Source organism: Idiotropiscis lumnitzeri, chromosome 3 (assembly GCF_059441095.1).
Source record: "Idiotropiscis lumnitzeri isolate Australia: NSW breed Sydney's pygmy pipehorse chromosome 3, RoL_Ilum_1.0, whole genome shotgun sequence".
NCBI classification, from domain to species: Eukaryota; Metazoa; Chordata; class Actinopteri; order Syngnathiformes; family Syngnathidae; genus Idiotropiscis; species Idiotropiscis lumnitzeri.
This window is the reverse complement of record NC_142393.1, coordinates 10,783,808-10,807,508: the sequence shown is the minus strand read 5'-3', so window position 1 is coordinate 10,807,508 and position 23,701 is coordinate 10,783,808. Positions and strand designations below refer to the sequence as shown.

General features: G+C 40.4%; 1 protein-coding gene across 5 annotated transcripts in view; it reads left to right on the top strand.

Moving 5' to 3' along the window:
* vps13d (vacuolar protein sorting 13 homolog D) overlaps window positions 1-23,701 on the top strand; it is a 40,445-nt gene that overhangs the window by 15,010 nt on the left and 1,734 nt on the right. For 3 of the 5 annotated variants that reach the window (XM_088289467.1, XM_088289466.1, XM_088289463.1), the window contains 50 exons: window positions 48-196; window positions 722-1,771; window positions 2,188-2,278; window positions 2,379-2,505; window positions 2,597-2,777; window positions 3,027-3,209; window positions 3,884-4,022; window positions 4,144-4,360; window positions 4,787-4,958; window positions 5,136-5,245; window positions 6,106-6,330; window positions 6,409-6,704; window positions 7,486-7,619; window positions 7,731-7,886; window positions 8,046-8,208; window positions 8,338-8,412; window positions 8,486-8,692; window positions 9,062-9,151; window positions 9,393-9,533; window positions 9,647-9,772; window positions 10,162-10,236; window positions 10,458-10,563; window positions 10,873-11,025; window positions 11,263-11,398; window positions 11,496-11,543; window positions 11,846-11,996; window positions 12,578-12,794; window positions 12,875-13,119; window positions 13,201-13,392; window positions 13,476-13,602; window positions 13,994-14,136; window positions 14,420-14,550; window positions 15,209-15,384; window positions 15,766-15,889; window positions 16,199-16,434; window positions 16,512-16,614; window positions 16,765-16,922; window positions 17,317-17,425; window positions 18,158-18,328; window positions 18,418-18,522; window positions 18,739-18,888; window positions 19,133-19,282; window positions 19,393-19,489; window positions 20,285-20,433; window positions 20,739-20,873; window positions 21,131-21,298; window positions 21,498-21,630; window positions 22,725-22,920; window positions 23,186-23,317; window positions 23,402-23,642. In XM_088289467.1, the coding sequence (XP_088145593.1) occupies window positions 48-196; window positions 722-1,771; window positions 2,188-2,278; window positions 2,379-2,505; window positions 2,597-2,777; window positions 3,027-3,209; window positions 3,884-4,022; window positions 4,144-4,360; window positions 4,787-4,958; window positions 5,136-5,245; window positions 6,106-6,330; window positions 6,409-6,704; window positions 7,486-7,619; window positions 7,731-7,886; window positions 8,046-8,208; window positions 8,338-8,412; window positions 8,486-8,692; window positions 9,062-9,151; window positions 9,393-9,533; window positions 9,647-9,772; window positions 10,162-10,236; window positions 10,458-10,563; window positions 10,873-11,025; window positions 11,263-11,398; window positions 11,496-11,543; window positions 11,846-11,996; window positions 12,578-12,794; window positions 12,875-13,119; window positions 13,201-13,392; window positions 13,476-13,602; window positions 13,994-14,136; window positions 14,420-14,550; window positions 15,209-15,384; window positions 15,766-15,889; window positions 16,199-16,434; window positions 16,512-16,614; window positions 16,765-16,922; window positions 17,317-17,425; window positions 18,158-18,328; window positions 18,418-18,522; window positions 18,739-18,888; window positions 19,133-19,282; window positions 19,393-19,489; window positions 20,285-20,433; window positions 20,739-20,873; window positions 21,131-21,298; window positions 21,498-21,630; window positions 22,725-22,920; window positions 23,186-23,317; window positions 23,402-23,642 (8,489 nt within the window). The remainder of the gene's footprint in view (window positions 1-47; window positions 197-721; window positions 1,772-2,187; window positions 2,279-2,378; window positions 2,506-2,596; window positions 2,778-3,026; window positions 3,210-3,883; window positions 4,023-4,143; window positions 4,361-4,786; window positions 4,959-5,135; window positions 5,246-6,105; window positions 6,331-6,408; window positions 6,705-7,485; window positions 7,620-7,730; window positions 7,887-8,045; window positions 8,209-8,337; window positions 8,413-8,485; window positions 8,693-9,061; window positions 9,152-9,392; window positions 9,534-9,646; window positions 9,773-10,161; window positions 10,237-10,457; window positions 10,564-10,872; window positions 11,026-11,262; window positions 11,399-11,495; window positions 11,544-11,845; window positions 11,997-12,577; window positions 12,795-12,874; window positions 13,120-13,200; window positions 13,393-13,475; window positions 13,603-13,993; window positions 14,137-14,419; window positions 14,551-15,208; window positions 15,385-15,765; window positions 15,890-16,198; window positions 16,435-16,511; window positions 16,615-16,764; window positions 16,923-17,316; window positions 17,426-18,157; window positions 18,329-18,417; window positions 18,523-18,738; window positions 18,889-19,132; window positions 19,283-19,392; window positions 19,490-20,284; window positions 20,434-20,738; window positions 20,874-21,130; window positions 21,299-21,497; window positions 21,631-22,724; window positions 22,921-23,185; window positions 23,318-23,401; window positions 23,643-23,701) is intronic. The other 2 variants (XM_088289468.1, XM_088289464.1) reach the window with 1 other exon arrangement.

Sequence of the window (23,701 nt, the reverse complement as noted above, 5' to 3'; positions counted from 1 at the left end):
AATTTCAAAGTATTTCTTCCTAATCTTGCGTTTTTTTTCTTCTCCAGCCTTCCATATATTGAAAGACACTACCATACAGTTCACCCTGGAGAAGGCCCCTATCAATGATGATATCTATACTTTTCTCACCTCGAAAGAGCAATGCAAGAGCACAGCGTTGCTGAGAGTCGAAGGAGAATTTGTCAAACCCGTTCAGGTACATACTTGATCGAAAGCCTCAAAGTCTGAACACAATCTGTTTTGTAACGCAGTTCTAGCTTCATTTTGTTTCTCGTAGTGCTCAGTCGCATCTGTAGCTCATTCCGCAGTTAATTTTCAACATTAATGTAATGCGGTGTTACATTGTCAGTAACATTTTAACTTTATTATCATACAAGAGTGAGTGAACAAGTGTACTGTTAAAAACAATAGAACACTCTCCAAACGGGCTCTTAACTCAAAAATGACTCACCGTAACAAACATGTCACGGATCATCTTATTTTAGGACAAAAACATAAATCAACCATTAATGTCATATGGAGCCACACTGTCTGATTGAGGAATAAATAATCTTTGTGCTAATTGTCATCCAATTTCATTGTGAATGGGGTTGCCTCATGCTATAAAAATGCCCATTTTTTTCAAGATTTTCAAAAATATTGCATTACAATAATAAATAATTCCCCTTTGGCGATAATATAATCTATATTTCTCTATTAACATTTGCCTCTTCGGTTGTAGGTGTTCCTTTGCAAGGCTGTGTATGAACAGGTCCTTCAAACACTGGATAATTTATTTCTCATCGAGGAGCAACACGTCACCCCGAGTCAACCACCAACACCCCCGCCGCCAACTCCTTCCTCCACCAGACCTCACCGCTTTCCCGACCCCCACGGAGGCCTTTTTGCAAAGGATCCTCCCTACATCAGCTTATCAGACTCATTACTCTCTTCCCCTTTGCCTCTACAGTCTCAAAAGCCAAGTCCTCACTCTCCTGCATTTACTCAGCTGAAAGTAACTGTTCATGTAACAGAACTGCAGGTCCAGTTAAGTGCTGACCTCACCCAGGGCTCCCAAGGCTTAATCAGTCTCCAGTTCCGTGACCTGGAGGGAGACATCACTAAAGAGCACCCACATTTATTAGAAGTCCAGCTAATTCTGCGTTCAGTGCTCATGGAGGATCTCCTGGAGCAGAACCCTGAGCATAAACATCTTATGGTGTCCCGCGGAGCGCCAAAGCCTTTGACTTTCAGTCCCAAAGAATACCTCTCCCATAGCTGTCCATCTGCATCCAATGCCCTGTACCCAGATATGCCTCGCTCTCTTCCATCCCACATGGAAGAGGCCCAGAATGTCTTCCAACTCTACCAAAGGCATGCCGGTACTCCTTCAGCAAGCCATCGCAAATCTACGAAGGATCCCGACTGTCCCAGCACTCCACCACCCTCCCCGACTCATCCTGCAGCCTCCCCTCAGCCGACCTCCGAATTTGATGAGTCGTTAGTTCACATCAACGTGTTGCTGGTTGACCAGAACCACCCAGAGTTCAAAAGCCGTTATGGCAGCGTAGGACGAAGCATCGACATCGACTTCAACTGCTTGGACGTATTAATCACATTGCAGACCTGGGTGGTCATCCTGGACTTCTTTGGAATTGGCTCCACGGCCAATAATCATGCAATGAAGGTGCCTCCTAGCTCCCCTCAGTGTGTGCCCGGACATCCTCTCTATGAGTCAGACATCATTGAGGAGGACCCAAACGAGGTTGTCAACACCAAATTGGACCTTAAGGTAACTCGATAGAAGTCATGAACACTGATAATGACCTTGATATACAAATTACGTGAGTCAGAAGAGAGGCGTGTCATTGTTTTCGCAATGGCAATTAGATTATTTCGCTTATCAAAATGAGTCGAAACAAATTATTCGTTAAAGGGGGTGGCACTTGCTATATCCAGCCAAGTGGCTGATGAAGTATTTACTCTTATTTGTCTACGTTTCATCCTTTGTCCAAGTCTAATTTTTTTATCAGTCACTGTACTTGCTGGCATTTTTTCGTGTATTTGTGTGCCTCCCAAAATATGAGGAAAAGTACACACTTGAATTTTCCATTTTTATTTTTTATTACCCTGAACGCTTGTCAGTTCATGCTGCCTTGAACTGTCCCCCAACTTGCATGACTTAACTGCATGTCTTTGAATTTGTAGGTTCATTCCTTGTCTGTTGTATTGAACAAAGAAGGCAACGAGCTTGCGAGAGCCAGTGTGATAAAATTATCTGCGCATCTGGAAATGTTGGGTATGGAAAACGTTTTCAAATTCATGTTGCAGACATGACAACACTTGCAATCCTATTGTAGTGGGTTGATTATTTCATGTTGTGTTCCGGACATTTTTAGAGAGCAACCTGGTATTGACAGGCAGTTTGGGTAGTTTGTCCCTCAGTGATCTGACCCCACATGGAGATCTCTACCGGGAACGTTTCACCACACGTGGAGGGGAGGCTCTCATCTTCAATATCCACAGGTACGCATCACTATCATAAAATTCCTCAGTATAGTCCTTACATATGTGTTAATATCATAAAGTTTGGATTACCATTGTATTCTGTTTTCAGATATGGTGTGCCAGATCCTTACCTGGAGCGTGAATATGACATTAAGGTTTCTCTGCTGATGGCTTCAGTGCAATATGTCCACACTCAGCGCTTTCAGGCTGAGGTGGTAGCCTTCATCCAACACTTCACCCAGTTACAGGATGTGCTCGGCAGGCAAAGGGCTGCCATGGAAGGCCAAGCTGTAAGTATGACTAACAGAGCACTGCATGCTTGGAGAGATGTACATAAATTCATGAAACCATCCCCGGTCTACCATCGTTCCAAAGCCCTTGACAACATTCATTGGAATTATATGCACATTAATTTCATAATCGATCACTTTAGAAGTACGACGATCCCTCATGATCAAAGAATGGATTACCGTGGGTTTGAGTGAAAGCACTGCAAACCCTTAACCTTCTGCCTTGCCTGTGTCCTGCATCGCTTGCAGATTCGGGACCGTCCTCAACGGGCATCCAGGGTTCTGCTCGATATCGAGGCTGGCGCCCCAGTTTTAATCATCCCAGAAAGCTCAACTTCAAAAAGGGTCATTGTCGCAAATCTTGGCCAGCTGAGGCTGCAGAACTGCTTCTTACCTGCTGGGGCCCATGGCACTTTCTCCGCTCGAGACAAGGTAGAGAAACTGACCATGGTACATGCCTTTTTCCCATCTCTGGTGAGTTAGAGTCCTCAATCGTCCACTCCGCATTCACTCCAATTCTAACTCCAGACTCACCACTAAATTAGAATGGCCTGTTTTTTTCTTTTCTTTTTTTGTGCAACTTGCCGACCGTAACGTCTTTCTTTCGTGCATGCTGTTTGTGTGTGTGTTTCAAATGTGTGAGTGTAAGAATGAACGCCAAAATGTCCACTCTTGGGGGACTCCATTTTCTTTCCATGTAGAAAAAGAATATCTGATCAATACAGGAAATCAACTTTAAACCTTGGGATATTAGACATGTTTTCCAGATGAGCGAGTACTGTATTACTGATTAAAGGGTGTTTCACACTGTGGAGTTTCAAGTTGAAATTCTTGTGCAGCAATTCCAGTATGAGAACAAAAGAACATTGAGCTGCCATCAACATTCTTTGCCTGCGTTATTGGCCTTTTGCCCATAATATGTCAAAGACGAGAAATACAGAATGCAACAGTAAAACATTACCAAGTATGATTCCTTAAATACTAGCTGTAACATTCCTCACTGATTTATATTAACAATGCAGCTGGCTTCAGGATTTTACCTGCTTTACTTGGCCCAACCACATAACCTGGTTTTCACGATGAATTAATGTTTTCTCTTGAAAAAGGACCCCACAGAAAATACAGCACCGTGGTCTTATGAGCAAAAATGGCATCAAAGTTTCCGCAGCGGTGCCACCTCCTCCACTAACGGCAGCGCACAGCCAGAAAGAGCTCAGGAGGGGAGTGATATCCCTATGGCTTCAGGTAAGCATCCCTGGTTTATTTGGGAGAAAGGACTTTTTATTGATTTAGTTTGGTCTTGAATGCCATTCGAGGAGCGTTACCTATAAATGCGACTAAACTTCTATTGTTTTTTTGTCTTCAGAAGGCCATGTGTGTCTTTTGGATTGCATTGCTCTGGACCTGCAGCAGATGGATATTTTTGCTGCAGAGCGTCTGCCCTGCCAAACATGTGACAGAGGTTGTAATGCCGCTGAACTCTCAGATGTTATTTTCCCCTCCTACTGTATACGTCGGATGGGAGGAAGCCTGCTCAAAGACTGCTGTCGCCTCCAACTCAAAGTTGAAAGGAACTTGGACGGGTGATTCCTGCTACATTTTTCTTAATATATATTTTTTGTATTATAAAATTAATGTTATTACTATTCTTGTGCTCTTCAGTTTAAGTGTCGGTATTTTACAGTATGCTTTTATTTTTTGGGGGTATGGCCAAAGTATCAAGCCATGATATACATTTTTATGATTGTAATCGTCCAGTTTTTAAGAATATTACATATATCTTTCCCTAAAGATCTGAAATTCCAATGCTAAATATCATCTTACTTTACTGAATTATTTTTTTGCTGCATTGTCTCTCCTCAAGTGTTGGTTGCTTTGCTTGTTCACATCATTGAAAATGGTTCCCATGCTTTGCTTCACAAAGCGATATGTTGTATGCGAAAAGTTAGACCCAAATACTGAAGAGTAACTTGTTTTCTACCTGTGTTTGGGTTACTTGATATTTTAAGTGAGCTGAGCCATGCAGTTCCAGATATGACTATCTACGGCAGCCTCTCGTCAGTGCAGTGCTCTCTCGATCCAGAACACTACCAGCTGATTCGAGGGCTGCTGGATAACAATCTTGGAGAGCCTGTTGAAGAATTTCTGCGACCTTTCAACTTACAGGATCCCAGTACCTATGTAAGACAGCAGATTGAAAGCATTTATTAATTTTTTTAACCCCCCCCAAAAAAATCAAACGATGATTTGTTTTATGTTGCATAATAAAGGTTATGTTATTTGAATCTAGAATGACAGCAGAAAAAAGAGGGGAAAGAGACGTTGAGGGAGCTAATCACAGATGGTGTTTTTCTTTAGACGGTGCTAAGTGGCGATGTCTTCACCAACTTGTCAATCCTGGTGGATATGATGGATGTCAGTCTGGAGCTTATGGACACCAGTAAATCGCACAAACGCTCACTTGCAAAGTTAGTCTTTACAGTTGTATTATTGCTCGTTTTAAATTATTGCCCTATGGCACTTAATTTTTCAAATGTGTTGTATTTTTAAATGCTAGGGCTGCATGATATTGGAAAAACATATGATATGTGACATGGTTGTTGAGTAAAGCAATATTCTTGCAGTATTTAACATTTACCTAAAGAAATATATATTTTTTTTATTAGAATTATTTATTATTTTAATGCCGAAAGCACAATTTATTATTGACTAATTAATTGTAATTACCTTCGATAATGTTCAAGCATGCAATTCCCTGAGAAAATTATTGCATCTCATTGCGATAGGCACATTGCATGGGTCGATATTGCAATATTGATATTTTTTCGATATATTGTGCATCCCTATTAAATACGCATTTATTTATTTATTTATGAACAAATACTAAATATATTTGGTTTTATTTATGTAATCTTTATTTATCCACATGAAGCAATGGAGAATATAGATTTTCATTAACAATTCCAACCTCGCTGGAAAGAGCAGAGTACAACAAAGGCTGTCATGAAAGCATTAAATACTATTCATTAAACTAAATAAATTGTTTTACATCTTATAACTTAGAATTATTATGATTTTAAGTAACTATATATTTTTTTATTAATAATGACAGTTAGGCCTAACAGTTCGGCACGCACTGTTTTTCATATTTGTGGATTTTTTTTCTCAATTTTAATTCCCCTCATGTCTTGTTAAACTATAAACATTAATATTTATCTAATATTTATCAGCATTCTTCCCCACAAATAGCGGGGGACAACTGTGCTTTTTTCTTTGTTTTATTTATTTTTTTAAATGCCATCTTTATTGCCTTTATTTTTTGTCTCAGATTTAACTTCATGAAATCCAAACTGCTTTTTGAGAAGTTCTCCAATGGCTCCAAGTCAGTCAATCTGGTATCTCATTCACTGCTTGCATATGACACTCGGTGCACTGGGGAAGACAAGAGCGCTGGTGGTCCTGATGGGACCGGGAACAATGTATTCGACTGCATTCTCCAGCCTTCTAAAACTGGCACAAACCAGGCTTCTCTGCAACTGGAACTGCATTACAGGTACATAATTTCCCCCTAAATAAATCAGAACTGAAGTGATGTTTTTGTTGTCTCACAATGTTTTTCAACTTGTTACAGATCAACACGAGACTCGTCCTGTTTCACAGTTGTCCTGAACAACCTAAGGGTCTTTCTCATCTTTGATTGGCTCCGGCTTGTGCAGGAATTCCTGCGGTTGCCAGTAAAAAAGACGTCAGGAAGCGCTGAGAATCTTCAGTGTCCAAATAACATCAACACTGACTTTGAAGCAAATGCTAATTCCTTCACCACTGGGGCTGTCATACCAAAGAGGGTTAAGAGTGGTGTGGTCACCAAGAGGTCCACAGTGCCCGTTACCAACAATCACTGCCTCGAGGTTAAAGTCAATGTTACAGGTCAGTCATTGACATGGCAATATTAACAAATTGACTTGTCGCAAAATTGCTGTGGGAATCTAAAGCTAATGCAGACAATGCATTAAGACCTCAACCGGGGGTGGGCAAACTTTTTGATTGGCGGGCCACAATGGGTTCTAAAATTTGACCAAGGGGGCCCGGACCAGGATCAGATGGATGGAGTGTTTTGGTAACCTCACCTCATCGGAGAAAAAAAATACATTTAATTTTGAATGAAAGTAAATAAAAGCATTACAACTATATATATATATATATATATATATATATATATATATATATATATATATATATATATATATATATGGCACAATATATATATATATATAAATATATATATATATATATATATATATATATATATATATATATATACATACATACATACACAAATATATGAAAATAAAACATTAACAAGGTTTATTCATTTAATTTTTTCCAAGTTTAGCGGGCCGGATTAAAACGTTTAACGGGCCGCATGTGGCCCCAGGGCCGTAGTTTGCCCACACCTGACCTAAACCTTGCACGTATGAATTTTTGTCAGTTATTTAAAAATGATTACCGGTATTCCCATATGAAGGGCAAGGATGAAAGATGGAGCCTAAAACTGCATTTCATAATAATTGAAAATGCTTGGTTTGCGCTAGTTCAACATACTATTTTATGCACATCAAAATTTAAATCAAGCTCTTATAGAATGGACAGTCTGTATTGTCTTTGATTTTGTAATGAAAAATGAAAAAAAATCTCTTTCTCTCTTCAGGCACTGAATTTGTCATTGTCGAGGACTCAAGTTGCCTGGATACCAACGCCATCATTCTTAAAGGCACCACGGTTCTCACGTACAAACCTCGCCTGTTGGACAGGCCCTTCTCTGGAAGCCTTGCCGGCATAGAAGTAATCCCTCTTTCTACTAGTTGAAAGAAGTGTACAACATAAAGTGTCACTTTTATCCTTGATTCTTTGCTTATTAATCTTAATTGTGAGCCATTCTTCCTCCACCTTCAGGTGTTCTCGTGTCGTCTTGGCAGTGAACAGGAGACGGCACTGTCCATTGTTGATCCAGTCAACGTTCAGGTGGAGCTGTGTGGCAGCCCCACGTACCAAAGTAGCTCTGGTCTACTCGATGCCTTCAGCGTGGAGGACATTCCACCGTTGCTGGAGGTCAGGAATTAAATGTTACCTTTTCAATTGTTGGAATACAAGTTGTAAAAGAAGCAAGTATAAGTTGTTTAATGGTGTACATTGTTTTTTATGTTCATACGGTTCTATTTTTACTCTAAAACATTTGTGAACCAACTAGTGTACTATATTTTCTTGCAGATCCAATTTCCTGTTCTGGACATCCGGTTATCTTACAATGACATTCAGCTGTTCTTGGCCATCGCCAAATCCATCCCTACTGTAAATCCTCCACTGGCTTGTGACACCGTTCCTCTCGATACACCCAAAGACTCTCACAAGAAAAGAAATCTTGTCCATATAGGTATGCAAAGACCAGTATCTGTCGTTTTGCAATTCACCTTGTTCGCTCAATTTGTAAGGAATGCATTAGTCGAATGTTTAAGATGAACATTTTTGTATGCCATATTGGAAAAAAAAAATCTTTCCACAGAAGGGCAGCTGATTCATTTACAAGATCTTGGGTTCAGGAAAGAGGACTGTAAAAAGGCCCTTATCCTTTGTAAAGGTGAGTCGGCCCTCCGAGACATTCACTACTCTGGCTCCAGTGTTTAGATTACTGAACTACTTTGTGTTCCAAGGTCACCTGGATCTGGCTGCAACTTGGCTGTTGGAGAATGCTGAGAACATTGCAGGCCGGTCCAAAGAACGTTCCAGAACTGACTCTGGTTCTTCCAGCCAAGCTTCTGCTCTGTCTGGTATAGAACTAAAGGCAGAGAGCATCTGCATTTGTTTCATAGATGACTGTTTGGACTGTGACATACCGCTTGCTGAGCTCACCTTCTTGAGTAAGTCAGCATTTTTTCCTTGAGCTTCCATCGTTTTTTTTCCTGGTACTCCAGCTGCTATTCCGAAAGCATGCATGTTGGTTTTATTTAAGAATCTGAATCCTCCATAGGTGTGAATGGTTGCTTGTATGCATCTTATGATTGACTGGGGACTGCTTGTGGTTCTAAGTCAGACGGGATTGGTTCCAGCTCACTGGCCGCCGTATTCAGGAGTTTTGTTGTTCCATGATTTGGGAATATTTTAAAAAATTGGTGAAGAGTGTGTTGCACATTACACTCTTGCAATAGACAAAACACGTGAAAAGAAGTTTGAAAAGCAAAGGAATAAGGAAATATAAAGGGGTTTGATACCAATGTTTGTTATTATAGGGCTTAACGTGTTGCAGCGGATTGGTTCCACCCAGGAAGGCAATGCCAGCTTTAGTCTTTCAGGAGACTACTACAACAGAGAACTGGCTGGTAATTACTTTGGATCTTTTGTCATTAAACACATTTTTAACTGATTGATTTTTTTTCTTAGTTTTTATGATGACATTTTACTTTTTAGACCAAATATTTTAACAGCAATCGAACACATGTTGATGCAATGTCAAGTTTTATAGTCAACATTACGGTGCAGCTACAACAACAAACGTGTGCTTGTGTTATGGGCTAGCATACTAAATTTGAATGGCTTATCTGTTGTGTGCGCGTGAAAAAGGCTGGGAGCCATTTATCGAGCCCTGGCCCTGCTTCCTGTCCTGGCAGAAGCAAGAAGCAAGCCGATTACATCCTCCCCGTCTCAAGATGAGTGTGAGAGCCAAGCAGCGTCTTGATGTCAACATTACCTCTGTATTATTAGGTGAGTCAAAAGCAATATGTTACTGATTGTTTCAACAGACTGTTTGAGTTGCAGAACCATGTTGTAATTGTTTTTTTTTTCTTTTTTTGTGAACTATTATTTGCTTGATACAGAACAGTACAACACAACCAAGACCTCCTGGATAGCAGACTACTGTAACAAGGATGATCAAAGTCGTCAGTCTTCACCCACCTTGTCCTGGATAGGCTCCTCAGTTGACCCGCCGAGCTTTGGACAGAGTGAGTTACCGCAGCGTTAATCATGTGGACCAGAAAATAAATGTTGTGTCTGCCTCACAGTGCGATAATGAGTTTAAATCTTGCCTGCAGCATTCCTGTATGGAGTTTGTATTTTAAATTACCCATGTGCTTGTCTCGGTGTTCTCTGTGTACCTCCTCCCACATTCAACCAAAAAATGCTTCTTCGGTTCACCGAACACTTCAAATTATACTTAGGCTTCAATGTGACTGGCAGCCAGTCCAGGCTCTACCCGTCCTCTCACAAAAATCAGATGTTATAGGCTCCCACTCACTTGCAACCCCAATGAAAATAAGTGATAGAAAAAAATGGATGGATGGATATCCATATGTCTGTCTTTTGATGGTTTTACCTGTGTGTTTTTTCTCAGGTGCGCCCCTCTCCCACCTTAGAACTCGGAGTACAGCCAGCTTGACCAGTTTTGATCAGCAAACTGACTCCAAAGGTACACTTCAAGCTTTAGCCACCCAGTTCTTTTGGAGCAACACACTCAGTTCTAGTTGATTCAATAAAAGTTATTCTGTCTTCATTAGTTAGCTGGATTTCTTTTTTTTACTGCACGGCAATACTTTATTTTACATGTAGTCAATGAAAAGCCTATATAGTAACTGTTGAAACAAGTGATTGTAACTGAATCTTTTTTTTTGTTACCATTTCTGTTTATAACAGGAGTCAAACTTTCCAAGAAGAGGCAGCCATTTGTGCCATATGCTCTTCGCAACCATACTGGATGCACAATGTGGTTTGCCACTCTGACTACAACCCCCACAAGGTTGGTGGAACTATTCCTATGCATAATATACAGTAGGTTGGTATTGTGTCATTTAACTTGTGCAAATCGCAGCTATTTGTTGCAGAATATCTTGATTATTTGGCCAATGGACTAGCAAGCAGGTTCATGGGCACGTGTGGTGTGTTGTGATGAGATTACGTACTATTGGTTACTTGAAGGAAAGGGATAGACATTCTGACAATGAAACTACTCTTTTCGTGTTTGAACGCTGTAGTTTCAACTCCGGTATAACTCAGGATTGTGCTTTTACTAACCACTCAGCATCATTGCTTACATTTTTCTTTTCAGAGTGGCGCTTTCTCACAGCAGTAGTGCAGATTCTATTGGAGACATCCACGGTCCAGGCAATGATGATGGCCACAATGTCAGTCAGTGGCGAGAGGTGTTTCCTGGGGAGGAGATTCCGTTTGAGTTTGAAGCACGAGAGAAACTTCGCCATAGGTACATTTCTGGCCAATATTTGAACCTTACATTTTCTGCTATAATTATTACTGATAGATTGTGCATAATAATTGCGTCACTCAGGATTTCCCTAATATTTAAGTATCATACAACTAAGCAAAATGTGTCAGTTTCGCAAATATCCGTGATGTGTGCCAATAAAGAACAAAATTATCTTTCATTTGAATGTCAGCATCCCATAGTCAAGTATATTGTTGTCATCATTTCCTTTTGCAGGCACACCCATGAGCTGAAGTTGCACCAGCTGCTGGTCCGAGTATGTGGATGGGAGCAAGTAAAGCCTGTGTCTGTGGACAAAGTGGGAATTTTCTTCCGGTATGCAGCTCCAGACAGGAACAACGCATCCAACATGGTAAAGCAACATTATGGCCTCAAAATCAAGTCTAGCTGGAATATTTTTTAATTAGTAGTTCTTTTTGCCCCGTCCCCACCCTCTTGCGCTTCTGCAGGTTGGAAGTCCAATCAGCAGGACTAACATAATCCATCCACATGTCTATGTAAGTATGTATGCTATGTTTACTGTGATGATTCACAATCAGAAGAACAACAAGAATATATGTAAATGATATTCAAAAGAGTCTTTATCTTAATCTTAAAGATATTAAAGGTCCCAAATGTTTAGTACTGACTCGACTTTTTGTTTCACTTACTGACTGCTGCTTGACTTATTATTTGTAATTGACATTGCTTCAACTGTACATTGTTGTAGTGAGTGGTCATGATGCATATAGTTTTTTTGTTAAAAATTTATGGCCACACCTGACTATAGCTTTTTGTGAAAATCTCTACTTGCTCTTAGTTCTCAGCACTGCCCCCAGTCAGAGTGGTCTTCTCCATCACAATGGAGGGAAGTGCCAGGAAGGTTATAACGGTGCGCTCAGCTCTCATTTTGAAGAATCGTCTCGATGTTCCCATGGAGATCAGACTTGACAGCCCCTCTGCTCCTGACAGTATGCTACTGCTGCTCTATTTTTCATGATTTACTGTATTGATTTTCAGTGTGCACTCGGACGTGTATGTTTGTTGCACAACACACATAGAAGCAGGGAGAGATGGGGCGCGCAAATGATGATGCGCCACTGAGTCGTAAGGCACCTCGACAGTAGTCTGAATGCCGACTACTACGCTTGCACTGTTCATGTATAAACATTAGACAATAAACATACATTAAAAAGTATAGATTTTAGGGCATGGCATGAGCAGTAAGCTTACACCAACCGAAGCAATTTTGTAATGAAGCTATTGATTGACATTTAATTGCACATTTTTTAACTATTACCACAACAAGGATTAGTATTCGCAGCTACAATCAACCTCAGGAAACCACAATGGCTTAGGTATTGTGGCGTTTGACCAGATTTTGAAAGGTTTAACTGTCCGGCAGTGTATCTTAATGCACAAAAGGTTTAGGGCACTTTCAGCCGTATCCATGCCAAAGTAACAAAGAACACACACACATGGCGTTACACATTTTAAAATACTGTGTTTCTTGTCCTTCATTCCTTTATCAAATGTATACTTGTGTCTACAGAGCCAGTGGTATTGCCTCCAATTTTGCCCGGTCAGGCCTTGGCTGTTCCACTCCACCTCACGTCATGGCGGCTCCAGGCGCGGCCTAAAGGCTTGGGCTTATTCTTCTGTAAAGTTCCAATCCACTGGACCAGTGTGGAGCGGCCCGGAGACATCAGCAGCAGCAAGAGGGATTGCCTGTCTGCAGACTTTGATGACACTCTCAAACGTAACTTTAGGTAAATTTGAATGACGCACATATTTGCTCTGGTTTGGTCTTCATTTACTCACGGTATCTAATTTCTCTGCACTTCTTAAGGTTTTGTGTGATCATAAAAAAGGAAAACTACCCAGACCAGCGACCTGCCAAAAGGGTTTCGAGTTCAAATCAGATCTATCGACAGCCAGGTCACACCATCTATCTTTTGCCCACCATGGTGCTGGCCAACCTGCTACCCTGTGACCTCAACTACTACGTGAAGGGGTCAGCCATCAAAGGTTCACTGAAACCTGGAAAAGAAGGCGTGCTTCATGCCGTGGACACCTCACAGAACATGGAGCTAGGTTAGAGAGGAGACGAAAAAAAACAAACATTTTTTTTCTATACATTTTCTCTCATTCATGCTCATGCTGTTTGTATTTCAGGTGTCCTATTAGAGAACTTCCCTGTGTGCAAAGAGCTGCTCATTCCTCCTGGAACTCAGAATTATGTTGTAAGGATGAGGCTATATGACACAAACAAACGTCTTCTTTGTCTCACCATCCGAATCATCCTCCGAGCACATGGGGCGCTGAAAATCCTGATTTCTGCCCCCTACTGGCTCATCAACAAGACAGGTTCAGCCTTTGATTCATTAATAAACATTGTCCTGACTCCTGGACAAACTTGCTACGTTCCTAAAGTTATTTTCCCATTTCAGGTTTGCCGTTAATTTTCAGACAAGATAATGGCAAAGTGGATGCAGCAGGCCAGTTTGAGGAGCATGAATTAGCGCGAAGCCTCAGTCCGTTACTGTTCTGTTACACTGACAAAGAACAGCCTGCTATGTAAGTTTGTATCAGAATATCAGCTTATGTATCGTTGTAACCTTTTAGTAAACACGGATGCGGTTGGAGTGTGTAAACACCAAACACTAGAAACTATCGTTTCATTAAGAAATCAATAAAATATTTTGAAACAACTTTAAATTTCTCTGAAAGACTTTGAAAGTACTCATTGTGCACAGATGTCTTTACGATAATCTTTAAGGAGCCGTAGTTTTAAAATCATTAACGGCTTTGTAAAAAAAATTTTTTAAAAAGTTTGATTTGTTTCAAGACACATTTAATCAACTATCGACTCCACGCAATCGACGAACATTTTTTTTCTACTGTGATTATTGCCTTTCATTTTTTGGGGGGGTTTGAATTAAATTTTCCCTATCCTTGTCAAATCCAGGTGTACTATGCGGGTTGGAAAGGGGATCCATCCCGACGGAGTTCCAGGCTGGTGCCAGGGTTTCTCCCTGGATGGAGGGAGTGGAGTAAGGGCAGTAAAGGTCATTCAACAGGGTAACAGACCTGGACTCATCTACAACATTGGCAAGTTGTTGTATTAATGAATAACTCTAACCTAAATATAATAGAATGTAGTAATAGAAAATGCACCAATACTCAGGTTTACCACTGATCATTACAAAAAGTCGCCAGTATTGCAAACGTGTAATGCGTGATCAGGGCAAGAACATTACTCATTTTGAAGCTGATGGCCCTTTTTTTCTGGTAATTATTGGAAAAAAACTTTATAACATATGAACAGTATTGCTTGAAATGTATAAATACCAGTGATTTGATTTATTATTTATTGTCTGTCTTTCCGACATAGGTATCAGTGTGCGCAATGGAAAAGGACGCTACAGGGACACTCACATTGTGACTTTTGCACCACGCTACTTGCTGGACAACAGCTCCTCACACAAACTTGCCTTTGCCCAGAGAGAGTTTGCTCGAGGAAAGGTGAATTTCTTTTTTTGTTTGGGGGAGGAGGGTTGCATTTTTTTCTGATCTTGCAGTGTTTTTGTGTATCGTTTTTCTCTTGCTGTATAACAAACAGACATATCCAGTTCTTGATTGAATTTAAAGCTTTGAAGCACTTAAAGACTACATTCCATATGAATTGCGCTACTTTAACTTAGAAGTGCAGCACTTTGGAATTTTTTTCCAAGTGAAGGGCTTTTGCTTGGTTGATTTGTTTTTCTTGCTTTGTTTTACAAGTGAAATTTTGAATTACAAATACATAAAGTGACACAAAAATGGGGGTGACAGCCACCAGTGCACTTTCAGCCATTTATTATACTGAACAAACAATAAAATGCACAAATAAAAAAATGAAAACACTCGTAATGAGCATGCCAATCACTGAACTAACCACATGACAAATGTCCAGAGCTACTGACGTTACTCAGCTATTTTCTTCACAGGCACACGTCGACACACAAATACTACAGTTTGTGTGTATTTTGGGAGGGGTGCTGGAACGGATTAATGTGGGCAATTTATTCGCTATCATGTACGAGTGAATTGAGTTGTGAGCGTGTCACGGTAGGAATTAAATTTATAAGTCAAGGTACAAATGTTTTATAAAAAAGATACTGTCCAATATATTTATTCCCAGGGCACAGCCAATCCAGAAGGTTACATCTCTACTCTGCCAGGTTCCAGCGTTGTCTTCCACTGGCCCCGAAATGACTATGACCAACTGTTGTGTGTGCGCCTAATGGACAGCCCCACATGCACCTGGTCAGGAGGCTTTGAGGTCAACAAACCAAAGTCCTTCCACGTCAACATGAGGTGAGAAATAATTTGGCCTTTTCATCCTGAACATTGTCTTATTACTTCTGTTAACACAACTCACCAAAAGCAAAGGATATTCGATTTTTGTGTGAAACCTAAGGATGAACTTAAAATGGGCTAGAACGTTTACTGGTGATTTGGATTTGACTTTCTCTAAACGCTTGAATGCATATGTCCCACTGTTCAGTGTTTCAGTATTTTTTTCACAACTTGCTGTTCTCTAACAAGGGGCTGGTTGACAAAATACAGGATAGGTATTAGATCCTTGAATACATTAAAAATAGATTATACTGTATATTTAATAATATAAATTTCTTGATTCAGTTAAAACTAGTGTGTGGGTGTGCGTGTGGTTTAATTGAATCGTGCTTTTTAAAGGGACACCATGGGAAATTGCTTCTTCCTGCGGACTGAGATCACCATCAAGGGAGCCACGTACCAGATCTCCTTTACTGACAGTGATCAACTGCCCCCACCTTTCCGAATCCACAACATCTCTGAAGTAAGCTCCTGCTTTCTTCTATGACTTTTTTCATGATTTAACATGTTTGAACAAGTGCTGTAGAGGTAAGCGATTGAGAGACGTATCACATAACAGGAACTGTAGGAAGCACATATTTTATTTACTTATGACAGACTTTAATGAAAAGTGTTGATCAGTGTCAATAAGGTGTTTATCAACGTATCAAATTAGATTTTCAAATATGCTTTAACTGTATTTACTAATAATGGATCTTGACTCTCTTGAATGTTGTGCTGTGGTCCAGCTCGATGACAAAGTACAAAATTAGGTTTCTTCGAATCTCTTCAGGTTCCGATCCAATTCTGGCAGCATGGGGTGGTTGACATCAAGCTGCACACTGAGGTGAAGGCAGACTCTGAACTGGACTACGCCTGTGATGAGCAAACACTGCCGCCGTACCTGACTCTGACAGTGAAGGGAGCCGGCTCATCAGAGGTCACAGCTGACATGAACTTCTTCAGAGAATACAACAAGCTCTACTACGAGAATTTCATCTATATCGCTGCCACGCACACCTTCTCACAGTACGGATGATACAAGAATCATTTTTTTAATATTAAAAGTTAAAAACAAAAGCAGTAATTATTTTTCTTTTATGTAGGAGTGGTGGCAGGAGGCCTGTTGGCAAGAAGCATCTGGTAACCCGCGCTGAACTGGTTCTTGACGTGGACACAAAGACACAGAGGGTCATCTTGAAAAAGAAGGTATTCATTTTTGGGTTAAGTAAAATGTACCTATGAGATAATTAAGGAGATTCCCACACATTAAAAATACATGAAGTGTGCCAATAAGATCAAATTTTTCACACAACCGCCTCAAAACTCCCCGAATGACAATGGAATCTTCATTGGCAGGAGCCTGGGAAGCGCTCCCAGCTGTGGAGGATGACAGGCACTGGTATGTTATGTCATGAAGGCTCCTCACCACCTCAGAGCAAGCCCGCCCAACCTCGTCCAATGGACTCCTCTTTGGTGTTGGACATTGCGGGACTTGCAGCTGTTAGTGACAACAGGTTAGCACTATATATGCTACTGCAGTATTGACAAATATCAAGATGTTTATCAACAAAATATTATTTGCTGGATACATGCTTTTCTACCCTGTAATTTAATTTTTATTTATATCACAACTGCCATGCAAAAATGTTTGAAAATCCTAGCTAATTCCACCAAAGTTCTTTTGATGGCATAAATTAATATATTTCTGTTGTATTTGTAGATGAAGGCCATCTATCCTACGTCTATCCTAAATTAAGTGTTTAAATGTCTAGAGGTTGCTTTTACTTTTCACTTTGTAGACTTTGAGTTTCAATAATCAGTTTTGGACTATGTGGGAAACGAAAAGGCAATCTTACCTTGAGTTCTGTGGAAAGAAATGTCTTTCTAAATGTTTTCTGTCGTAAACAGTTTTGAGCCATTGATGCTGAGAAGACCAGACCCTCGTCGCAGCACAACCCAGACATGGCATTTCAGCTCATGCATGCTGACCTGTGGCCTTCCCCGGCTAGTAGTGCAGGTGGAGATATAATCCTATTTTCTATTCTTTTTTTTCCCCAAACTAAATACAAGATTTTTATCAAGATTGTTTGCCTATATCATTTTTGTAAAAAAAAAATTGCACACGGATATCCATTAAAATTGTCTACTTCTTAAAATTATACGACTGGTACCGTATTTCACAAGTTCAGATGTTCCCCGAGATATTATTCAGTTCCCGTCCGTCTCTTCACTTCCTTGTATAAATTTCCTTAAAAGTGCACATGATTGTTCTTTCAAATTTTGGCTCATCCCTTCAGTGGCTGCTACAGCGAGTCATTTGCATATTGTCTTTGGCAGTTCTGTAGGTTTTTTTTGCATTCAACAAAAGCAAGTTGTGAGCCATCCAACCCTTTATTACAGTCATGCTATCACACAGTCATCTGTCCTGTGAAAATTCTAAGGAAAATAAATCTGTAGGTCCTTGGAATTTGCTAATGAGCGAGCATGTCGACCGTGAAAATTACGGGCTCTAAGACTAACCTTTGAGGAACACCACAGCAAGGGTGGAGAGAAGAACTGTTTTTGTGGAACGCGTTTGATGGCAACCACACTGAAGTTTCTTTAAAAAAAAAATGCATCTGTTAAACACACTCACTAATCGATTTGCAATAAATAGTGTCATCTGTTTAACTGCACATTAATTTCCTGCTGTAAAGTTTGCAATTATAGCCAATTATTGACTTGCTTTTTCTTTTTCTCCCCCTTTCAGGTAAGAGGTGGTATTGACGGTATGTACGATGGCGCAGAGGTGGTGTTGGGACCAGATTCTGGACTTCTGGAGCCTGGTCCTGAGCAGCAGTTTATCAACCAGAAGATGAGACCTGGTTCTGGTGTATTGTCTGTCCAAGTATTGCCAGACGGACCCACACGTGTTCTACAGGTAAATCCCATATCAGTGTTTACAAACAATAAAACACGAGTACTAGAAAGAGCACCATAATAACATAATAACAATATCTTCATTAACAGATCAGTGACTTCAACCAAAGGAGGATGATCCACAAGTCGCCAAGTGCTGAACCGGATAAGAGCAAAGAAGATTTGAAGACGAAAGAGCCTGAACAGGAGCTTGAGGTAAAAGAAATGACAGACACGCATCCAAAACAAACTTCGCAAAGTGCTTGCTCTGTTTCTAACACTTGAGAATCCTAGTTTGCCCTATTTTTAGTCAGTCAGACAATGTCTTCTTCATTCTTTTCTTGTTAATCGAGATTGAAGAATTATCTATATATCATCATGTCTCAGACATATTTTTATGGCGCTGACATCTTCTGACATCAATCTTACTAGGTGTTAGTGAGCTTGGAGGAAGGTATTGGTGTGTCTCTAGTCAACAAGGTTCCAGAAGAACTTGTGTTTGCCACACTGACCGGTATCGATGTCCACTTCACACGTACCGCTGCCAACGAGGTGTTGGAATTGAGCATTCACAACATTCAGGTGAGATCCAGAGATCCAAGAGCCTCGATGCAATCTTTTGCGGAACAATTCTAAAAATATTTTGATAGCTGCAGCTCTAAAAAATGTCATTTCTGTCATGCTGATCTGAAGCATTTAAACGTGAAAAAATGAATATGCAAAATGAAACCAATTAACGAAGCTGAGCAAATACCTATTCACTACACTGTATGTTTTATTTCTATCAATTGTATTGTTTGAGTTTTAGTATTCTTCTGTTTATCAGGTGGACAACCAACTTCTAGGGACCACACAGCCAGTGATGCTCTGTGTGACTCCTTGCTCGGCTGATGGCACTGTGAGCGACAGTGGTCCAGCCTTGCAGGTCAACTCGGTCAAAGTTCCGAGTAGTCTAATGCTCACTGATATCTTCAAGGTCAGTATTAGTATCGTAAATTCATCATGAAAGATTTTGAAAAATCTGTTTTGATGTGCTGTGTGAACATAGCTTTCTCTTTTGATAACGTAACTTTGGTAATCTTGCAGCACCTCATGATAACAGCTGGGCGATTCACAGTCATCATTGAAGAGAAGTTGTTGCTCAAGCTGCTCAGCTTTTTTGGTTACGGGCAGACAGAAGCAGGTGGGTGAACTGTTAATTTCATGAGTCTCTTTCACAAATTGATGGTGAGGCATTAACTATTAGTACAGCCCGCCCCTTATAATGTGTCGCAAGTGGACTGTTCTGGTTGTCTTAGACGTTTCGCCTCTCATTTGAGCAGGCTTCATCAATTCAAGGTTTAGTTTGGTTTCATAATTCCCTATAGATGCATTAAAGCGCTACATCAAGATCCTCAACTCACTTTAGTATAGTTGATTTTTTTTTTTCTTCATTTGTTCAAACAACGGAGATTCTTTTTTAACCCGACTAGTTTCAACTTCTTTGGAAGCTTTACAAAGTCTTCTTGATCATCCGATCACTTTCAGGTGGCATCACTTGGGCCAAATTGTTCTGTTGGACAACAGGAGCAACATTGGTTGCCGGTGTAAAGTCCCAAAAAAAAAAAAAAAAAGATTGATTTTTATTTCATTTGTTCAGATAACAGAGGTTCTTTTTTTTTTTTTTTTTTACCTCGAAAATTTTTGAGGTTTAAATCTCAAGAAGACGGCAGTTGCACGTCGAAACAAGTCGAGGTAAAAAAGAACCTGTTTTCTGAACAAATGGGGGGAAAAAAATCACTTTAGTATAGTTCCTGGTCACTAATTTGCGACGAGATTGTGGCTCCTCATTGAAATATTATATTTTAAAGCTTTTCTATCCTTGGACTATCAAATCAGAGCACCAGAACACAACAGTAGTGTATCCAGTCTAAGCTTGTGTTAAACAGTCAGCAGTAAAATGTATAAACTCATAAGAGTATCCGTGTAATTGATGTAGAACTGGAGAAATTGGACGAAAACCTTCATGAGAGGCCCAACCAGGATGCAGGTCCTCCCAAACGCTACTACTTTGAGAACCTAAAGATCAGCCTACCGCAGGTCAAGCTCAGTGTCCTCACCTCTCACAAACTGCCTGCTGATCTGAAGGTAATTTTCTCTTTTTTTTTTTTTCATTTTTACTTTTACTAAATGATGTTACTTTAACAAGGGTAAATTGTTGTTTTAGTGTGGCTGGTTTGACTTGGTGGTGACTCCATCACTTAAGACAAAATGGCTTGAGGATTGTTTTTATCGCAGCCTCATTCAAAGATAGCAAGATTTATATTTCGTACTTCCTTTACTTTTGCAAAAAAATTGGATCTGCTCTACTCAGCGCCTATTAAAAATGAGGCCAGACTTAGATTGTACAGGTAATTATAATACTATAAATTTCTTTTCTTTATTCCCGACAGGCTTTAAAAGGTACCTTGGGATTTCCACTGGTCCGATTTGAGGATGCTGTTGTCAACATGTACCCATTCACTCGAGTGCACCCCTATGAGACTCAGGAGATCATCATCAATGATATTCTCAAGCATTTCAGAGAGGTAGGAGATGGCTCTCTGTTGAAGTGGTGGAGAACTATACTGCAAATCATTATTTTATTTAACTATATGACAGGCTCAAAATATCAGGCACTGCTCTCTTTGTATGATGCAGTGAAGAGTGTGCAAGTCGAACTCTGCTGAGTTGTATCTCTGTAAAGGCATAGTTTCTGATGCAGCGCTGGTATTGGATCACATTAGATGTGCAAGTGATCATGATTTTTGTGGCTGGTAAGTGTCTTGAATATTTGGATCTACAGGAGCTGATCAGCCAGGCAGCTCAGATCCTTGGCTCTGTGGACTTCCTTGGAAATCCAATCGGACTTCTCAATGATGTCTCTGAAGGTGTATCAGAGCTCATCAAGTATGGCAACGTGGGCGGCCTCATACGAAATGTGACACATGGCGTGTCTAACTCTGCTGCCAAGGTACATGTTCACTCAGCTTTTTAGTGTTGACAACTCTTTGTATTTCTTACAGCTTTAGATCACATCGCTTTCTAGCTCTTATTATGTTATTAAATTGTCAGTCTTTTAACCCAATGAACAAAGCATAAATTACATTAAATACATAAATAAAAACAGGATACAATTACACTAGTAAATGAGGCCCCATTGCATCAATCAGTTTGCAGGAACTTTATCTGATGGGCTGGGGAAAACCATGGACAACCGGCACCAGACGGAGCGAGAGTACATCAGATACCACGGAGCCACAAGTGGCGAGCACCTGGTTGCAGGCATCCATGGACTAGCTCATGGTACTACCTCTCTGTTACATATTAGTCATGGTATCGTCTGAGTGCACGCCAAAACAAGCGTGGGGCAGAGCGATTAGGACACAAAGCCGCCTCTTGCTCGATAATCAGAGCGCACAGATTTTACTGGAAACTAAAGAACTTGAAAACTAAACATCAACGGGAAATGAACAAGGACCAGAAAATTGATGACGAGCTCTTAAATATTTTGATAGCATCGAATACAGTGGAACAGCAGTAAAAAAATGACCTCTATTGTCATCTTATTTTTGATAGACGAGCGGTCTTGACATGGACGGGTGGATGATTCTATGTTGTGTTTTTTTCTCCCGCTGCATAACCATCATTGGCAACGTGCATAACGCGTTGCTGTAAACAAAAAGCCGTTGCATAAGTAGTTTGAAAGTCCACATTTGTGTCCTTGATGAACCAACCATAAAACTAATAGTGGTTGTGTTCGTGAATGACGTGGTAGCCTAATAGACGTTATAAAATCGTTTAATTTTTGTAAAAAAATAAAATACTATTTACTTTGTCTTATTTATTGAAATGTACCATCTTTTTAATTAAGACAATGAACGGTTAATGTCAGTGAACTTTTTGCAATCAAGTAAATAAAGCTCTAAAATATAATGGCTCTTAGGAAAAGGGACGATTATAAAAATTAGCGGCTCTTAGGAAACGGGACGATTATAAAAATTAGCAAAGCAAATCCACTTATTTATATATTGCATTATATTTATTTTTAACCCCACGCTGGAAAAAAGAAGTAGAACTTATTTTTGGGGCTGCAAGGGAATAATTTCAATTCATCTTAATGGGAAACATTATCTCAATTTATGAATGTTTCAAATTCCAAATGAGCTCACAGAACCAATTAAATTCATAAATTGAGGTTCCACTGTAATTTTAAAATGGCAGCACAAGTCTTGCTGTGTTTAATTAGAATGCAGCCTTCTTTAAATGTTGTCTTTAAGCTACTGTGGCACATGTAAGGTCAAACACAATTCATTTGGAGATTCTTGTGAAATACTTTGCTGAAGAATTGAAAAAGCATAACTGCACAAGATGTCTCATGATTTGTTATGATCGCTCAGGTATCATAGGTGGCATGACAAGCATCATAACCTCAACTGTGGAGGGGGTCAAGACAGAGGGCGGCGTCAGTGGCTTTTTCTCCGGGCTGGGTAAAGGTCTTGTCGGCACTGTGACCAAACCAGTGGCTGGAGCGCTGGACTTTGCTTCAGAGACGGCACAGACGGTCCGGGACATGGCGAGTCTCAGTAACCACAGGTGGGTGGAACCGCTTATCTACGTTGATGTTGAGTTGACTTCAATACATTGTATTTATATAGTGCCACATCACAGGAAGGAGAAAAAAGGTCACAGCTATTTGGGAACGAGAGAACCGTGTTTGTTTTGTTATCATTCTGCTGATAGCACGATCTTGATCTATTTCTGAGACATCAACCTTGCAAAATATTTTTCATTACATTCTCACTCGTCTTTGTCCTACTACACTCCCATTTTCATGCGGTCTGGGTCCTTTGCTGTGCAGGCTAAGCATATTGCGTGTCAGGAAACCTCGCTGCTGCAAAGGTCCTCAGGGTCTTCTACCTCGCTATTCAGCTTTGCAGGCTGATGGGCAGGAGCAGCTCTTCCACCTTACAGACAACATTCAGTCTGAGTTGTAAGTCACTTGCGATCTCTGGACTTAAAACCTTAAACACAGTTCCATCCCCTCACACATTTTTTTTTTCGTGACTGCCGACAGCTTCATCGCAGTAGAGCCCATCGACAGCTACAGCGTGCTCATCTCCTCCAAAGTGGTCTACTTTCTGAAGCCTGGAGACCATGTGGACCGCGAAGCGATATTCCTGGAGATCAAGTATGATGACCTTTACCACAGTCTGGTGTCTAAGGATCACGGGAAAGTTTATGTGCAGCTCACCAAAAAGGCTGAAAGCACCAGCAGTGGTGTGGCCATGCCTGGCCCCTCCCACCAGAAGCCCATGGTAAGACTTCGTACCGTGACACCACTGGGAACAGGAAACCTTTCAAAATTAAATTCTAG